Source organism: Chaetomium fimeti, assembly GCF_033439085.1.
Source record: "Chaetomium fimeti strain CBS 168.71 chromosome Unknown B0H64scaffold_3, whole genome shotgun sequence".
Taxonomy (NCBI): domain Eukaryota; kingdom Fungi; phylum Ascomycota; class Sordariomycetes; order Sordariales; family Chaetomiaceae; genus Chaetomium; species Chaetomium fimeti.
Window position 1 is genome coordinate 3,552,269 of NW_026944331.1, and position 16,318 is coordinate 3,568,586.

A 16,318-nucleotide genomic window follows, 5' to 3' on the forward strand; every position below is an offset into this window, starting at 1 on the left:
TGCAGTTACAGCCGCAGGTCGTCGTTACGCTTCCCGTTCGCCGAGGCACCTTCGGATGAGTTTACGCTGCGAATCAAGGAGCTCCAGCGAGCCGAGCGGCCAACCGGATGAATGGGCTTGGAAGTGGGGGGCACACCGGGCTATTCGGAAACCCCACAACATGTGGCAGCATTCTGCGGCTTGCAAAACTCTCAGCGTTCCAGGACTCAGCTGTTTTGGTTCTCAGCATGCCACTGCACCTCTTCGCCTCTATTTCTTGTGTAAGCGGGGTGGCGGGAAAACACACTGGTCCAAGCTCGGTCCCAACAAGCCCCGCCCCCCCACCAAGCTCCGATCCAAGCAACTCCGATGCCAAGATTTCACACTTGGGTCCTCTGGCGCAAGCTTAAAACACACTGGCACTCAACCTCGGAGCCTCAACATCATTGCGGGCAAATGGAGATTCTGACCATGAATAAATCCTTATTAATTTATGATGACTCCATGTTTCATCCCAACGCCCGAGCAATGCTAAAACCTCCCGATAGACTTGCCTAGTTGGCAAAGTGATAGCCGCGCCGCTCGTTAATCCCAATAATGCCGTAGATGCCGCTCGTGCCCCTCTATCAAGTCCTTGTGCTTCCTGCGATACTCTCATTATCGTCCCCCCAAAGTTCCTTGCTCTCCTGCTCAACCGCCCGCATAGCAATAGCTACTTCCTCCAACTTGGAAACCACATCAAGCACTCCCTGATTGACCCTCTGAAAATACCGATCGTTCGCCTCCCTCCTCTTCCTCGCCAGCAAGATATCCACCTCAGTCTCCTCCTCCATCTTCTTCCCCCCCGCCCTCTCCTGCCCACCACCACCACCACCACCACCACCACCCATCCCAAGCCCACTACTCCCCGGCCTCGCACTCCCGGTCCCAACCGTACTCTTCCCACCCGCACCCCCCGCCGCATCCGTAACCACACTCCTGCCCTCCGACACACCGCCCGCCGCCGCCCCGTCCCCGGCACCCAGCCCACCCCCAACCGACGCACTCGCACCAGCAGCAGCAGCAGTCGTCTCGATCGCGTCGTCCGCCTCGCTCCGCGCCCACGCCTGCGCCAGCGCGATCTGCGCCGCCCGCAGCTCGTCCAGCTTGCGCTCGTGGTCGGGGCCAAAGACGCGCGCCGTGCTCGTGTGGGCGGAAGCGCCATCGCCGCCGGTGCCGCCACCACCACCACCACCACCACCACCGGCCGTGAGTTCCACCGCCTCCAGCGTGGCTTGCATCTCGGCCCAGAGCGCGTCGGTGCGGTCCGTGGTGCGGGTCGATTCGCGGCTGCGGAGGGAGGGGACGGGTACCGGCAGGTTGATGTTGAGGCCGCTCGGGGTGATGTGGGAGGAGGGCCCGGCTTGGGAGGGGAGGTGGGAGATTCCTCCTGCCACCGCTGAGCCTGTGGTGGTTGGGGAGGTGAGGGAGGCGAGGGAGGTGGGTGTCATGAATGCTGCTGATGCGGACGGGGGTGCTTGACCCCCTGCTGATGATGATGGGCCGGTGAGCGAGGCATGGGAGGCGGAGAGGTGGGTTGGCGGGGGATCGTGGGCCGTTTTTTTGCCTTTGGAGAGGTAGGACATTGCTGTTACATTGTTTGGTTTGCCGGGAGTGTATGTTGTGAAAATCGACTCGCTATGCCAGTGATAATACTGGATGGCTGTCGTGAAACTGTTGCAGTGACTTCGTGATCCCCGGGAGGAACCTCTTGCAGCACAGTGCATGTGATTGAAGCTGCGTATTTTAAGTACTGTGTCAGTGAGCATCGTGCACTGGCCAACCTTGAGTTCCGCCACTTTGGTGGGGCTGTGGCTCGGCACAGAACCTCTTGCCCAATTGAGAGGCTAGGGTTTTCTCGCCCTACTGTGAAACTCGCTGTCCGCCAAAAATTCGGTAACCGCGAAGCGAACTTTCCAGATCACGAACGGCAACCCAGAGCCCGCGATCATCAACAAATCGGTACGTAACATCCCGGCGCTACCGTCATCTCGATCTCTCTCGCCGTCACTACCTCTCGATTGCAACTCCTAACATTTCGATTTCGCAGCCAAAATGTCCGGTGGAAAGCCTCGTGGTCTCAACGCGGCCCGCAAGCTGCGCAACAACCGCCGTGAGCAGCGGTGGGCGGATCTTGCGTACAAGAAGCGTGCTCTCGGCACTGCTTTCAAGTCCAGGTGCGCAACGGCCGATGAATGACGCCAAACCAGAGCGATTTCGACTAACATGGAGGTAGCCCCTTCGGTGGCTCGTCCCACGCCAAGGGCATTGTTCTCGAGAAGGTCGGCGTCGAAGCCAAGCAGCCCAACTCCGTACGTCAATATCCCCGAAGAAATTTTTCGAATTCGAGTCTCAAAGCGGCACGACGGCTAACTGGTGGTGGTACAGGCTATTCGCAAGTGCGTGAGGGTCCAGCTCATCAAGAACGGCAAGAAGGTCACTGCTTTCGGTACGAATCCCCGAGCGAAACGAGAACGAGGCTCAGAAACCACGATTTCTGGTCACAAACGACGGGCGCTAACGGTTCCACAGTACCTAACGATGGTTGCCTGAACTTCGTCGATGAGAACGACGAGGTCCTCCTCGCCGGTTTCGGTCGCAAGGGCAAGGCGAAGGGTGATATTCCCGGTGTGCGGTTCAAGGGTTGGTCACCTCCGTCCAAGGCAATTATTGCTGCCACTAACAATACCCAGTTGTCAAGGTCTCTGGTGTCGGTCTGCTTGCTCTCTGGAAGGAGAAGAAGGAGAAGCCGAGATCATAGATGCGGAGCGCGCGGAAAATGGCATTGGTTCGGTAATAAACAAGAAATCCATTCCAGCTTTCTCACGATACCCGTTATTGCAAACGAAGTCCTCAACATGCCCCCATTGCAAAGGAAATGCCCCGGTGGCTCTAGTCCTCACACATGGCCCGATCCAAAAGCAAATGCCTCCATAACTCAAATCATCAACCATATTCTCATCACAAAGCAAATACCTTCCAAGATTCGTGTCCGCTTGAGCCCTCTGAATATCAATGAACCGTTACCCGTTAGCTTTAGCCAACTCACTTCTCCCCGACCCAGGTATCCACATCCCCACTGGTACTCTTCCCCTGCACCCTTCCCCCCTCCCCTTTCTCCCCCTTCCTCGCCAACACCATTTTGTTCACACCGGGCCAATCACTCCCCACCTTGATCACCTTCACCCCATCCCCGCCGACTTGGAGTGCCCCCGTGAGCGTTGACAGACTGATATCCCCTTCCCAGCTCTCCGGATATCTCAGCTTAATCTTGGCCGACGTGGTCGTATGCATGCCGTACAAGCACCGCAACGGGTTCCCCTTCCCCTTCCCACCGCCACCCCCCTCCTGTAAGTCACCACCACCAGCAGCAGCAGCAGGAGAAGCAGCACCCGGCGTCTCCAACCCAACATACCCCCGCCTCACACCCCCGCCCTCGCCCTGGGCACTCACCAAGTCATCCACCCACAGCGGCTCCAACACCCGAACGTCCGTCGCACCACTGGTGCTCGCCGTCGACAGCTCCACACGCCTCGCACCGGGCTCCGCCTGGCTCACATCCAGCACGGGCAGCAGCTCCAGACTAATAGTCCCCGACGTCGACCGGAACCCCGCCGCGGCCCCAAACGCCGCGGCACCCGCAATATCCCCGCTCGTCGTGTGCACATCAACACGGTACTCGCGCGGCGGGAGATAGGCCTCGGCGCGCGCCGCCGCCCGCCGCCATTCCTCCCCGCCGCCCAGCGCCCGCCCGATGCGCACCGTGCCCTCGGCCGCGTGGATCGGCTCGCGGAAGTCGACGTCCCCCGACAGCGTCTTGATGTACAGCACGGCCGGGTTGGGCCCGGTGCCGCCGGGCTCGGCGTCTTGTGGGTGGATGGCGGTGCGGATGTTGCCTGAGACGGATTGTAGGCCGAGGTAGTCGTACAGCGGCCAGGCGCCGTGGATGGGGGAGGAGGTGGTGCGCACGTCGATGATGCGGGAGTTGAAGTGGAAGGTTTGGGGGGTTGGGGGTGGGGTGGTTTGCTCCTCGACGAGCTTGGCGTCGCGCGCGGCGGAGCCGGTGGAGGCGGATGTGATGGTGCCGACTATGCTGGACAGCTTGGTGCCGTCGGCGACGGAGAGGGAGAGGTTGTCGAGGAGCTTGATGTCCAGGTGCTCGACGTCGGCGACCAGGTGGCGCAGCGCGCTGGCCTCCGGCACCCACGCGGTGATCTTGAAGTTGACGCAGGCCCGGGGCCGGTCCCGGCCCCACTCGACTTGGCGGGGGACGATGATCTCGAGTGCGCCGGCCTCCGCGTCCCAGGAGCTGTAGACGCGGAGGCGCTCGTCGGTGACGACGGTTTCTACGGTCACGGTGGAAGCCTCGGCGTCGGGGTCGGCACGGCGCAGGATCACCGCGCCTTGGACGTGGACGGGGCCCCAGCCGCGCTCGTGGTCGTCGCGGGCGGTCCTTTCTACTAGGATGAGGTCTTTCTCGGTGCCGAAGTCGACGCTGTATGTTTGCTTGTGGCGGTCGATCTTGGCATCTTTGCAGAAGTGGGCGGGGTCCCAGCGGATATCGCCATCGATGTCGGGGTAGCTCATGTTGGGCTGGCCGTGTTCAAGTTCAGGTTTGTTGGTGCTAGGGGGCTGGTGTGTAGTCTGTGTTGATGGTAGTCAGTAGAGTTTGAGGATGAGTTGGGGAGGGGGTGAAGACATTGAATGGTTAAATATGTAAGTAAACAAACATGACAATGAATCCATGACGACAAAGAACTGTAATAATGAAAGTCCCCGATATTGACTTTACGAGGACGCGTCACACTTACATTATCTTTCGTACCACTGATGACGCTAGTGAGGAATCCCGTTGAGACGAAAAGAAGGACCAGAGCGATCAGCACGATCTTGCAGCATCCCCCGTTGACATGCCGCCGGGTTCTCCTGATGCGGCCTCTCCAAGTGGGAATCTCTTCGTCAAGACCGTCTGGGTTATGATCCCGCATACTCTCGGGACGGTGGGAAAAAAGCCCCTGGGCGTCTTCCGAGCGCCCCATATTGACAGTCACATCCCGGGCGTCAGAGAAAGTCCGGTAACCGCCGAAGCGTTGCTGATTAGACGGCGAGGCCGGGGATGGTGTGTAAGCAGGTGGTGCCTCTCTCGGGAGAAAGGGGGAGTGCTCGCCCCGCTGCACAGATCTCCATGTGGAATAAGTTGTGTAGGAGTTTGGTGATGCAACGCGAGGGATGTGGGTAGACGATGACGGCGTGTAGTACGTGGCCCCTGACTGCAAGCTCGGGGCGGTACTCTGCTGAGTAGACGTTGTGGTGTATCCGGCCGAGACTCCGTTTCGGGACGCTGCCGTACTCTGAGACGGATAGACCGAAGTGTGCCCATCGTCTGTGTTAGAGATGCCTTGGTCATTCCCAAGTCTCTCTTGCTCTGCTTCCTTGGCCTTTCCCTCAGCGGGATTCCGTTGCAGAGACGGATCATCGACGAAAACGTTGGGCACATGTGGCACTTGGGACGACGCTGGCACCACCGTCCCGGGTGAAGTAGTAGTCGCCGTGCCGAAGTAGCCATCAGTAGGCGAGAAGAGGTGTGGATCCTCGCCGTCGCCGGCGTGGTGGTCTGTGTGAGTATCCGCAGCGGTGTTCAACCACGCGTCCTGGGAAGTAAGACTTGACCCCCGGTATCCATCTTGAGTCGAGGTTTCACCAATTGGCTCGTAATCTACCTCCTCATCCAGCGTCGAGTAGAGATTGTCCGAGTAAGGCATGACTTCCGGCCCGAGTCAGTCGGGAGTCGACGCGGGAGGGAGCCAAGCCCAGAGTGAAACAGTACAAAAAGCTTCTTTCGACCCCTATCTTCACTGGCAAAGCCTTTGAGAGTAGGCAGGTAAATCGAACACTGGACAACACCGATACTCAAGATCTGGAGAAAAGGGAGTGGTGCCACCACGAGGTTGAATATGTGATACAACAACTACTGGGTCACGAAAGTGACAGGATCGTGTATGAAAGTCACCGAGGAAGAGAAGAGTTCTGCAGCAGAGCTTGACGATTCCGTACCAAAGACAAGCAATCAATCACCCATTGAATTCCTTGGAAGCACGCGGTGAGGGGGCCATCCCGGTCTTGCGGTCTGCATGTTACTGTTGGCCATGGCCTCGTCAGCGTGCTCGTAAATGGGACGGGGAACAAGCACATGGATTCGCCCTCTCCCCAGGGCCAAGAACCGCCCCCGAACCAAAAGGTGCCAAGGGGTTGCGCAAGACCTTCGTCCTGGAAGGAGAAAGAGAGGCCAAGGGCGACTGAGTCATTGCCGGAATAGGAAGCTGCGAAGCCATCCTGCAGGATGACAGGGCAGGCGAGTGCGGGGGACTTCATCGGATGACGAAGCACGTCACGCCTTACCCGAACGGATTTCGACTGAGGGGAGGAGTAATATCGAAGGGCATCCATTCAGAAGTCCCAATTGCGGCTGCAGTTCGCCCCCTCTATCACCTGCTTACGAAGCTGCCATATTCCTACCATCTTATCTACACAGTATGGAACCATGCCAGCTGCTGCATGCAGAAAATGACCCCAGGAAACGCAACGCATGACGAGGCAGGGCGCCATCGTTTGATCTGCTCGATTGCTGCCAGAGGAAACAAAACTGAATTGCCATATCCGACTCTAAAAGCCGGTGTCTAGTCGTCGTCGAGGTCGTCGTCGTCGTCTATGACCCCTGCTATGGTGTGCGATCCAAGGTTGTTCGCAGGCTCTTGATGACCTCTCTAGCTGGTATCTTCCTGCCACCCAAAACGCCGTGGCCATGTAGACTTCAAGAAATGTTGAAATGCAAAGCGCAACGGGCCAAGCACCACCCAAATGCCAAAACGCCGAAGAAGATGCTGTCCTCTCTTCCACAGCCCATTCCCAATGCTGCGAGAAACTCGCCACCAGGGCGCCGTCTAGCGGCGACCCTTACCTCAAATAACCAATGTTTTTTGTGTCTTCGGTTCCTTAGTTGAGGTCCAGAAGAGACTTCATGTTCTCGTAGCACACCCAGGTAATGCTCAATGCCGGTGCCACTTTGAGGAGATTGGGCGTCAAGCCCTTGTATAGACCGCGCACTCCTTCGTTGCGGAGGGTCTTGGTTGCCACGTCAACAATACCCGTGTATGTGGGCGGGTGCATGGCGGTGCCCTGGGTCTGTAGGCGTGTTCGGAGGACGTTGAGCGGGTAGACAATGGTCGCACCCAGCGCCCCTGACGACGCGCCCAGAATCGCGGTGGCAATATTCCCTATCTGCGCGTCGTCTTCATGGATGCCGTAATATCGTGCCATGGCCCGAGTATATGACTTCTTGAGCATCTCAAAGGTGCCGATGTCGATGGCGCTGTAGGGGAACATGCCGACTAAACCGGCGCCAAGGCCGCGGTATGCTGAGCGAAAACCGCCTTCTGCCCACATGTTTTTTGCGGTACGGAGGAGAAGGGCGTTGCCCTGTGGCCCGCCCTGGACGGTTTCACACTGAAGTCGGAACTTGAGCGTGTCGATCGGGTACACACAGAACTGAGCCGTCATGCCGCCGATGCCACCGGCAACGAATTTCGAGACGGTGCTGATCTGGGTTGGGTCGTTGTGACCCTCGTATGCTGCAAGGAACCGTTTTGACGCTTCGTAAGAGCCGAACTTATCGGCCGTTAGCATGATGAACTTCCGAGAACCCATGGGGGCCAATTACCCGAATAGCAGACTCTGGCATGATCTTGACGACGTTGAGACCGTTCCCTACAACGGATTAGCGCCGCGGAGGCGAAAATGGTGTTTAAGCATCCGCTTACCCGCAAAGAAGGTACGCATCCCACCAGCCTTCCATAGGCTCGCCACGGCGTCGAAGATGGGCCCACTGGCGCTGCGCAGAGCCGCTAGCGGGTGGCCTTGCTTCGCAGCAGCCACGGCCATGTTGGCTTGCGTATTCGTGTTGACAAGGAGGTAGACCTTCAGACGGTCCAGTGGCGCCGTAGCAGTTCGCGAGACACCACCCGAAATAGCACCGGCGAGGAAATATCCTGGTTCAGGCAGCAGATCTGTCAGCCTGGATGTAACTTCCGCCGTATCCTCCTCTATAACGTCTTCAATTTCCGGGGCGCCAGACTGCTGCACACCCTCGTACTGCAGTACGGGTCGCTTGACTGCCGCGTCGGTCAAGACGTGCGGGGTGGCGGCGACGGCAGGGCCGTAGCGGACGGTTGCAGCAGAGGCCGCCATCTCTGCCGGTATGCTCGATATTTGATCGGTGTAAGGGAACTCGGGCGATTGCGAATTGGAGATGCTGCCTGCATCCGCGGGGCGCCGCGGAGAGAGAACCAGGTCCGGGTTGGCAATTCTGAGGAGCGAACCAAAAAGAGCTTGAAGAAGGAAGCCGACCGTACCTAAACCCTCCAATGTTTCATCGCTAACGAGTGAATCACCCTCTGGATTCACCGTGACAATTGAGGAATAAAATGACAACGCAGCCTCCAGTGGTGAACCGTCGTGGTTGCTGGGCATGAATAGCAGAAAGTCGCTGGAAAGTTGGGGGTCAGCATCTGATGTGCCATATGCAGCACGTCACGAAGTCTCTCACTCCACCACCGTCCGGACACACTTCCATCAACCGTCTACAGCAAAGCAGAGGGACAAGGGAATACAATGCGAAGAAAACAGACAAGGGTATAATAAACGGGGAGGAAGAGGGAAAAAAGAGAAAGTCCACCCCCAAGTGGGGTCACAAATTTGGCCTCGAGGTGGCACAGGCAGAGAGGGAACAAAAGGGGGCCAACAACACAAGGGCCAACCAAGACTTACCGCCACTCGTCAAAAGTAATGAACCCGTCACGATTCAAGTCGATCTCGTCGAAGAAACCCGACAGTCTCCTGTTTGGTACCGACAAGCCGGCGCGCTGAAAGGCTGACTGTAGTTCACGTTTGTTCAACCGGCCGTCCTTATCGCGATCGATAGACCGAAACAGCATGAGTAGCTGGCGCTCGGCAGCCTCGACGAAAACCCGGAATTCTAGGCGCACGTTGTCTCAGCTGCTGAACTCGACTCCTCTCGGCTTTTCCTGTCGACGACTTGTTCGGAACCCACCTTCATACTGAATCTTCCCGTCGCCGCTTGTGTCGACAAGGCCAATGATGGCCTTGAGCATCTGGTCGGCATTCTTGAGGGCTGTGCCGGAAAGAGAATTAGCATGGGAATTCCCAATTCTAGGGAGGAGGGCATCATACGGTGGTCGATTCGCCTCAGTCCCTTCTGAAGGCCCTTGAAGTCAAGCTCCCCGTGCCCTGCAGTGTCGAGCTTCTTCCAGAGGTCCTCGACACGCCGGTCGCGCTGGTTCTGCGGCTCCTCCATATTCACTTCGAGCTCTGAGACAACATCAGATACCCTCATCCCCAACAGCGGCCATTGATAGTGTTTCCGTCACGGAAGCGGCGGCGGAGGCGGGAGCGGCAGCGGTATGCATACAGGGGAGTCGGCGTCGGCGTCGGCGCGGAACGAGGTGCACGGCCAAACAAACGGCGCGCTTATGACGTATGAGGGAAATCCCGGGGACTTCCAAGAGGGGGGGTGTACGGATGTAATATACGAAGCTCGAGGGCCGAAGGAAAAGTCGGCTTCGTGGGGTCGAGGTTAGGGACAAGACATGCCGAAACAAACAAATAGGGATTGAACGTTAGGTGAGTCTTTTTTCCACTATCGCAAAGCTTCGGAGAGGGGTGAGGATAGACAACCCGGCGGTTGGTGACCAATTGCGCGGGATGGCGGCGGCTTGGTGAGGTGCTCGGTTGCTTCAGCTTGCTTGCTGCCGGGAATTCTTGGGAGGTCAGATCCCGCAGGGGGGGAAGCAGAAAAAGGAGCGGAGCAGCCGCCCCTGGAGACAAGGATGTGGTGCCCGAACTGCCGTACCGAATACTGTGAAAGCAGGACCTCCCATGCCTTAATTCGCCCGAGAACACTAGAATCCAGTCCCAAAAAACAGGGATGCGTAAGCATCGCAGCCCAGTTCCCTCTCTTAACGCTTTCGTCGTCATGTCTCAGACACGGTCGTCATCGAACAAGCCCCATTTCATGCTGGTGGTACATACAATACGGTACCTCCGTCGGTTGCTTGTGTAGGTATTTGAGCACGGACTTGGCCAATCGGTCCCCTCGGGGCAGCCCCGCCTCCAACCAACCCGAACGAGAATGGGCTGCCAGTGGCGGCGGTCCTTGCTGCTCCCTTGAGATCTTGACGCCAATCATCTCAGCCTTGCGGATACTTCCGCCGTCACCCCCGAGAATGTGACAAAACCGAACAACCAGCCTCGCCTTCTTTCCTCCTCTTAACCCGATGGACACCGAACCCGAATAATCTCAGGCACCGGCAACGGCCTTTAACGGGCGGAAGCGGCGCAGATGGCGGCCAATTACTGGGAATCAACGCAGCGGAAACACTGGCAGTTCACCAAACATGACCTCGCCGCCCTCCGTCAACGACTCGATGATGAAGACCCCGGCCTCGTTCAGATGTTCCCCCTCCCGCAGCTGCGCCATCTCAACATCTACTTTAATCAGCGTACGCTTTTCACGTTTATCCCATCATTCCATGGCCCCCACCATCTCGCCACTACCAACCCCTTACCTCGTACCTCCTCACTAACATACACACTCCCCCTCTACAGAGATAAACCGCCTCGGCAAGCGTCTCGGCGTCCGACAACAAGCCATGGCCACCGCCCAAGTCTACCTCAAGCGCTTCTACACACGCACCGCGATCCGCCAGACCAACCCCTACCTGGTCATCGCCACGGCCCTCTACCTCGCCTGCAAGATGGAGGAGTGCCCACAGCACATACGGATGTTAACACAAGAGGCGCGGTCTCTGTGGCCGTCGGACCTGCTCGGGCACGACCCGGCGCGCGTGGGCGAGTGCGAGTTCTCGCTCATCTCGGAGATGCACTCGCAGCTGATCGTCCACCAGCCCTACCGCTCGCTGCTGGGAGTGCAGGACGAGTTCGGCCTGACCCAGGACGAGATGTCGCTCGCCTGGACCGTCATCAACGACCACTACATGACCGACCTGCCGCTGCTGCACCCGCCGCACGTCGTCGCCCTGACCGCCGTGCTGTTGGCCTTGGTGCTTAGGCCGAGCGCGAATGCCACCGCGGCCGGAGGGGGTGGGAGTGCGGGCGCGGCTGCCGCGGCGGCGGCTGCGAACGCCGGAGGGGTCGCGATGGCTGCTACTGCGCTGGCGCAGGCGCAAGCACAGGTCCAGGCTCGGGCCGCGGCCATCGCCGCTGCCGGTGGCGGAGGAGGGGCGCCGGGGTTCGGGTCGCAGGGGTCGCAGCAACAGGCGGGCTTCTCGCAGGGGAACTCACAGGGGAACTCGCAGGGCGACGGCCTGGCGGCGGAGCCGAAGAAGGTGACGGACCCGCGTCTGGCAAAGGTGCAGCGCTTTGCGGCGTGGCTGGCGGACAGCAATATCGACGTCGAAGCCATGGTCGACTGCACCCAGGAGCTGATCTCGTTCTACGAGTGTCATGAGCAGTACAACGACAAGCATACCAAGGAGCAGATCAACCGGTTCGTCAAGGCACGCAACCTCGACAAGTGAGGATCACGATTCCCGAAGCATCTTCACCCCATGGTTCTGGTCCGGGAAGCGCCCCTTCCTAGGAACTTGAGCCCACGCGATGGGCAAATATCCAGCGACCCATCGTGGTCTCGAACGGCATGAAACCACCGCCGCGATGTCGAGTCTCATCGAAACAATATCCAAGCTCAGCCGGCTCCATCAACCGCCGCCCCAGCAGTGGAATGCCGGGCGGATACACCTCCGCCGAGCCGGAAAATGGGCAGCAGCATTCAGCTGTTATTCCTGGCGGTAAAGCCATGGCCGCCCGTCGAATCGGTGAAGGAGGGGGGAGCGGGGGTTGGGTTCCTCTGGGGTGAACACAGCCGAGGATCCTTCAAACCTCCCGTAAAGCTAGAAGTCAACCCTGGATCTGCAAGCCCCGCGTCGACGCTGCGCATAACCCTTGATATCGAGGCAGAGCTGCCCTTCGTTGGTGCGGCTAAGAATAGTTTGGACGCGAGCATCCGGATGTCTCAAAGGGTAAAGAAACTGCCCAACAGCGGATGTGCCGATTCATCATTAGGCAACACCATAATAACCTGGCCGTGCCCTGGGACCGGTGTAAGGCGTTGTTCCGCAGGTTAGATGGCAATTCACCGCATTAGCCAGCGAAGAAGGCTGACGAGGAGCGATACCTGGGTCTTAGCGCCAGGGCAGCAGTTACATACAATGGAATCATTGACCAAGAACCGTTAAAAGAAAACTCGCTGCTTTGCCATTCCATCCACTATCAAATAAAAATACAAACGCTGGTGTGTGTGTTCTTCCCGCTATTATACAACAAACATTATTACCCCCCTTCCATTACCCCATCGTTTACAATCTCGAGTCCCAAGTCCAAATCCCCCGTGCTCAAACAACCCATCCTGACAAACGAAACCAATCAATCACTGCTCACCATCCTCCTTACCAGGAGCGGCACCAGTCCCATTCGCTTTATCCCCCTTACCACTCTCCTCCTCTTTTCCCTCCTTCTTCCCCTTCCCATCCTTCTCTTTCCTGTCACCTTTATCGTCCCCATCCTCCACCCCATCCTCCCCGCCCCGCTAGTCATCTTCCACGTGCGACGCTTCGTCACTGGCGTCGGCTGTGGATTCGGCGCCCGCATCGGGCGCGGGGGTGGGAGTGGTGTTTCCCGTGGTGTCGTTCCCGGTGGTGTCGTTCCCGGTGGTGTCGTTCCCGGTGGTGTCGTTCCTGGTGGTGTCGTTCCCGGTGGAGGTGGCCGGGGAGCGGCAGACTACGCTGGTCATGGTGCAGCGGGTTACGACAGTTCGGGGGCGGCCGCCTGGGTGTATGGAGGGGATGGTTCTCGTGGTGGTGAACGGACCGTGGCGGTTCCTGATGGCGAGCGGGTTGGTGATGAGGGCAAGAAGGTTGGCTGCCATGGCGGAGAACAGCGGGTTTCCTTCGTCCGGGGTGCTGTTGCTGTGGGTGGAGGAAGGAGTCGTGTCTCCTGTCTCGTTGTCCGCGTCGCCTGAGGAGGAGCACGCTGGTGAGTGCCAGGCGGGCGTTTGCTGTTGAGCTTGGAATCGGGCTTGGGCTTGAGCCTGGGTCCGAATCGTGCGGTACAAATACGAACGCCGACGCTGCACTCTCAGGATTTGGCATGGCTCGAGACTGGTAGAGGCCGGTGAGCTATTCGACCTTGGGCGTTCCCCGGGTTCTTCTGGCTGCTGAGCATGGGCATCGCTGTCGGTCTGTGTTCTAGTCGACGGAGCTGCCGAATCGTTGCCGCTTGCTGACGCTTGTGCACTAGAACTCGTGCGAAGAGCAAAATTGACGGCCAGCGTAAACCGTCGAGATGGAATTCTCGGCGGCAGGTCCAAAACGCTGGGTCTTTGTTTAGATTCTTGGGGTCCCATTTCGAAGCTTCGTAGAGGGGTAAAGATCGTGAGTAGCTAGGTGTTTCGCATAAAAGATGTGGCCGTTCAGGTAAGCGCTGGTAAGAGTAGTGAGGAGGGTAGGAGGTGAGGTGCGAGGAATTGGGAAACCGGAGCATGAGTGGGAGGACATAATGGATATGGTTATGGTCTCAGATGTAACTTCCCAAAGGGACATGCACCAAGGACCTTCTCACTCTAGTCTATAGGTAGGTATGGAAGGTGCTGGCGGCGCCATGGTGTGGATCGGGGGCAGATGGGAAGGCATGAGGAGGGAGTGCGGAAGGAGAAGGCAGAGAATGTATGAATGTTTTGCTATTACTGCCTTGTAGGTACCTCTATGCCAGGTGCAAACCCAAGACCTTCCATGAACGCCCTATGCTCAAGCAATTACCAGCAAGATCCTCAGAACCGAAACCGCTCCTCCCTCAAACCAGCCGCTCGAAAACCCGAGGGCTCAAACCGAGGGCTCAAACCCAGGGCTCCCAATCTCATATCCCAGCCAAACGCCCACCAAAAGTAAAAAAATAAGGAAAACCAGGTTACCATCGTAACGTTTCCGAGGATGACGCTTCTTCTCCCTCACAGGCCGGGGGCGTCCTCCGGGTCCTCCTCCTTGACAACGGCAGGCATCTGCGGGCGCTCGTGGAACTCTCCGCGCGGCTTGATGGTCATGCGGGGTGCGTTATAGCCCATGGACCAGTTCCACTCGGCGAGCATGGCGACCATCTCGAAGCCGACCTCGGGGTACTCGTTGAGGACGGCGACCCAGTCGTGGGGCAGCGGGGCGCCGCGGCGGTTCTTGCTGAAGAGGAAGAAGAGCGAGTGCGCCGTCAGGAAGCGCCGCATCGGCGCGTTGGCCACCGTGTTGTCGAAGACGTACGTCACGTCCAGCATGTCGGGCGACCGGTGGTCGTCGGACGCCTCGCCGTAGTAGGCGTACAGCACGTCCAGCACCGCGTTGCGCACCCCCAGGATGCCGAACTTGCCGCCCATGACGTAGACGCCGAGGCTGGGAAGGGATGTGGTTAGCTTGGTTGTCACCAGAGTAGAGTGGGTGAGTAAAGGGTAGAGTAACGTACTAGTCACGGACGGTCAACGTAGTGCCATCCGGTGGGAGGAATCGAAAGTTGCGGGCGCCACCCGAAGGCAGGAATGCCGTGCCGTAAAGCCAGCGGATGAACAGAGCAAAGAGCCTCGGATCGTCATCCGGCAGCTTCATCTCCTCATCGCCCAGAGCGAAGTGGTTCTTAAAAAACTCAGATTGGCTGACGAGTAGCTTCTCGTGCACCACCCATCTCTTTTCCTCGGCGCCGACTGTGATCGTTACGATGCGGTCGGTGAGCCAGCTACATGCCAGACAAACAGATCAGCGTCTATTCTTCTTTGCAGGCTTACATCGTGGACACGACGCCCTTGTCACGACCGACCAGAGTAAAGTCTTTCGCTCGGGTCGCTTTGCGTGTGCATGGAAGATCGTTTACAGGAGTGAGCTACATACCTGTCGAGACCCTGGAGGTCTAGGGACGAGCTTTGGGTGCCTTGAGGGGCCTGTGTTCCTTGGGTAGCTTGAGTTTGAGTGCCCTGAGCGCCCAGGCGAGCCGGCTGTGTGGGTTGGTCGTGTTCATTCATTTTGGGCGAGGCTGGGAAAAAGGTTAACAACCCGAACAAGCAACGAATGCGGCGAAGTGGAAAGCTCGGCGCGTGAAATACGAAACAAAGATTGAATGCTCACCGACTGACGATATTGTTTGTTGATAAATGCGCGTGCAAAGACCGGGTGCTTGTGGATATCGGAGCGCCTGACCATCGAAGGCTTAAGCGTGGAATTTGGATGGACGGAGATGTGGAACGGTGGAAGAAGTGGGAGTGAAAAGGCAGAGCTTAGAAAGTGAGAGGAAGAGGATCGAGTGGAAAGCAGAAGTGGGAGGGCACAAGTAGACCAGTGTTGGAGACAAGAACGAGTGGAATACTTACGGTGTAAGTTGAGACAGAAGTGCGAAATAGAACAATTTGAAGAGCCCGGATTATGTTGGTGAAGGACTTGAAGCCTTGGATAACCTCGTGATGTCCCAAAGGTGCAACTCGGGAGAGAATTGGATAGGGGAAGTACCATAGCCTGGAGTTTAGGACACCAGTGGACGGCAAGAGAATAGTACACAAACAAGAAATCAAGAAATGGAGACGAATGTAATACCGGAGTAACAGAAAGAAGCATACGAAAAGAAACGCGTATACAGCTGAAACAATAGAACTACGGGACGGGTGAGGATGAGACTAACTCCCTGATAAGACTAGAAATTGACTCAACACCTCCCAACACATTGAGATGGGAGTGAAATGGGCCGAGGGAAAGACGTAAACTCTTGCCGGAGCGGACCGTGTCCGAACCTCTCTTCCTCAGACATCTAGCCTTGGACGAGGAAGACATGGTGGCCGAAGGTTGCCGCGCCGGATTTACACCAAATTATTGCCCAACATGGCAGAATGTATAGTATATTTGGATGCATCCGCCTCGTGAAAGCCATGGGAGTTGGGTGTCTCACCGAGGTTCTCGATAATAGCGGTGGTACGGTATGGTTGCTCGATATTTACTTCCGTCAGGGGCTCGTTAACTATTGACTTTGTCGAACGGGATGATAAAACATGAACCGTTTAATACAAGTGCGTAACCTACTCACCATTATTTAATTAAAGTAATTCCCCTCCGAAGAATATGTCGCCGAATTACTCTCGGACTGTGCTCCTTATTCCCCCCTGCCTGACCTGTAAAGTTCATCTGAGTGC

General features: G+C 57.6%; 7 protein-coding genes across 7 annotated transcripts; 2 read left to right on the forward strand and 5 right to left on the reverse strand.

The window, feature by feature from the left end:
- Positions 1 to 605: 605 nt before the first annotated feature.
- Positions 606 to 1,604, reverse strand: B0H64DRAFT_441195 (uncharacterized protein; the record flags this gene model as incomplete). Its single annotated transcript, XM_062806550.1, has 1 exon — positions 606 to 1,604. One exon carries the CDS (start codon positions 1,602 to 1,604, stop codon positions 606 to 608), a length of 999 nt encoding a protein of 332 aa, XP_062661277.1.
- A 469-nt stretch (positions 1,605 to 2,073) lies between these two features.
- B0H64DRAFT_373073 (ribosomal protein S12/S23) lies at positions 2,074 to 2,779 on the forward strand (the record flags this gene model as incomplete). The annotated part of the gene is made up of 5 exons (XM_062802259.1): positions 2,074 to 2,195; positions 2,255 to 2,330; positions 2,407 to 2,467; positions 2,551 to 2,661; positions 2,712 to 2,779. 5 exons carry the CDS (start codon positions 2,074 to 2,076, stop codon positions 2,777 to 2,779), a joined length of 438 nt encoding a protein of 145 aa, XP_062661278.1.
- Positions 2,780 to 3,063: 284 nt separating this feature from the next.
- On the reverse strand, positions 3,064 to 5,780 carry B0H64DRAFT_473829 (uncharacterized protein; the record flags this gene model as incomplete). The annotated part of the gene is made up of 2 exons (XM_062808015.1): positions 3,064 to 4,662; positions 4,830 to 5,780. The coding sequence occupies 2 exons, from the start codon at positions 5,778 to 5,780 to the stop codon at positions 3,064 to 3,066; spliced, it is 2,550 nt and encodes an 849-aa protein (XP_062661279.1).
- A 1,075-nt stretch (positions 5,781 to 6,855) lies between these two features.
- B0H64DRAFT_131243 (mitochondrial carrier domain-containing protein) lies at positions 6,856 to 9,673 on the reverse strand. The gene is made up of 6 exons (XM_062798129.1): positions 9,265 to 9,673; positions 9,125 to 9,205; positions 8,842 to 9,049; positions 7,836 to 8,560; positions 7,736 to 7,782; positions 6,856 to 7,683 (listed from the first exon to the last, which is right to left on the reverse strand). Exons 1-6 carry the CDS (start codon positions 9,425 to 9,427, stop codon positions 7,012 to 7,014), a joined length of 1,896 nt encoding a protein of 631 aa, XP_062661280.1. The 5' UTR covers positions 9,428 to 9,673; the 3' UTR covers positions 6,856 to 7,011.
- Positions 9,674 to 10,250: 577 nt separating this feature from the next.
- On the forward strand, positions 10,251 to 11,749 carry B0H64DRAFT_131265 (RNA polymerase II holoenzyme cyclin-like subunit). The gene is made up of 2 exons (XM_062798130.1): positions 10,251 to 10,592; positions 10,699 to 11,749. Exons 1-2 carry the CDS (start codon positions 10,433 to 10,435, stop codon positions 11,628 to 11,630), a joined length of 1,092 nt encoding a protein of 363 aa, XP_062661281.1. The 5' UTR covers positions 10,251 to 10,432; the 3' UTR covers positions 11,631 to 11,749.
- Positions 11,750 to 12,697: 948 nt separating this feature from the next.
- B0H64DRAFT_458278 (uncharacterized protein) lies at positions 12,698 to 13,828 on the reverse strand (the record flags this gene model as incomplete). Its single annotated transcript, XM_062807405.1, has 1 exon — positions 12,698 to 13,828. The coding sequence occupies exon 1, from the start codon at positions 13,511 to 13,513 to the stop codon at positions 12,698 to 12,700; it is 816 nt and encodes a 271-aa protein (XP_062661282.1). The 5' UTR covers positions 13,514 to 13,828.
- Positions 13,829 to 13,831: 3 nt separating this feature from the next.
- On the reverse strand, positions 13,832 to 15,380 carry B0H64DRAFT_393002 (uncharacterized protein). The gene is made up of 4 exons (XM_062803604.1): positions 15,267 to 15,380; positions 15,033 to 15,174; positions 14,614 to 14,880; positions 13,832 to 14,543 (listed from the first exon to the last, which is right to left on the reverse strand). The coding sequence occupies exons 2-4, from the start codon at positions 15,161 to 15,163 to the stop codon at positions 14,114 to 14,116; spliced, it is 828 nt and encodes a 275-aa protein (XP_062661283.1). The 5' UTR covers positions 15,164 to 15,174; positions 15,267 to 15,380; the 3' UTR covers positions 13,832 to 14,113.
- Between the last annotated feature and the right edge of the window lie 938 nt (positions 15,381 to 16,318).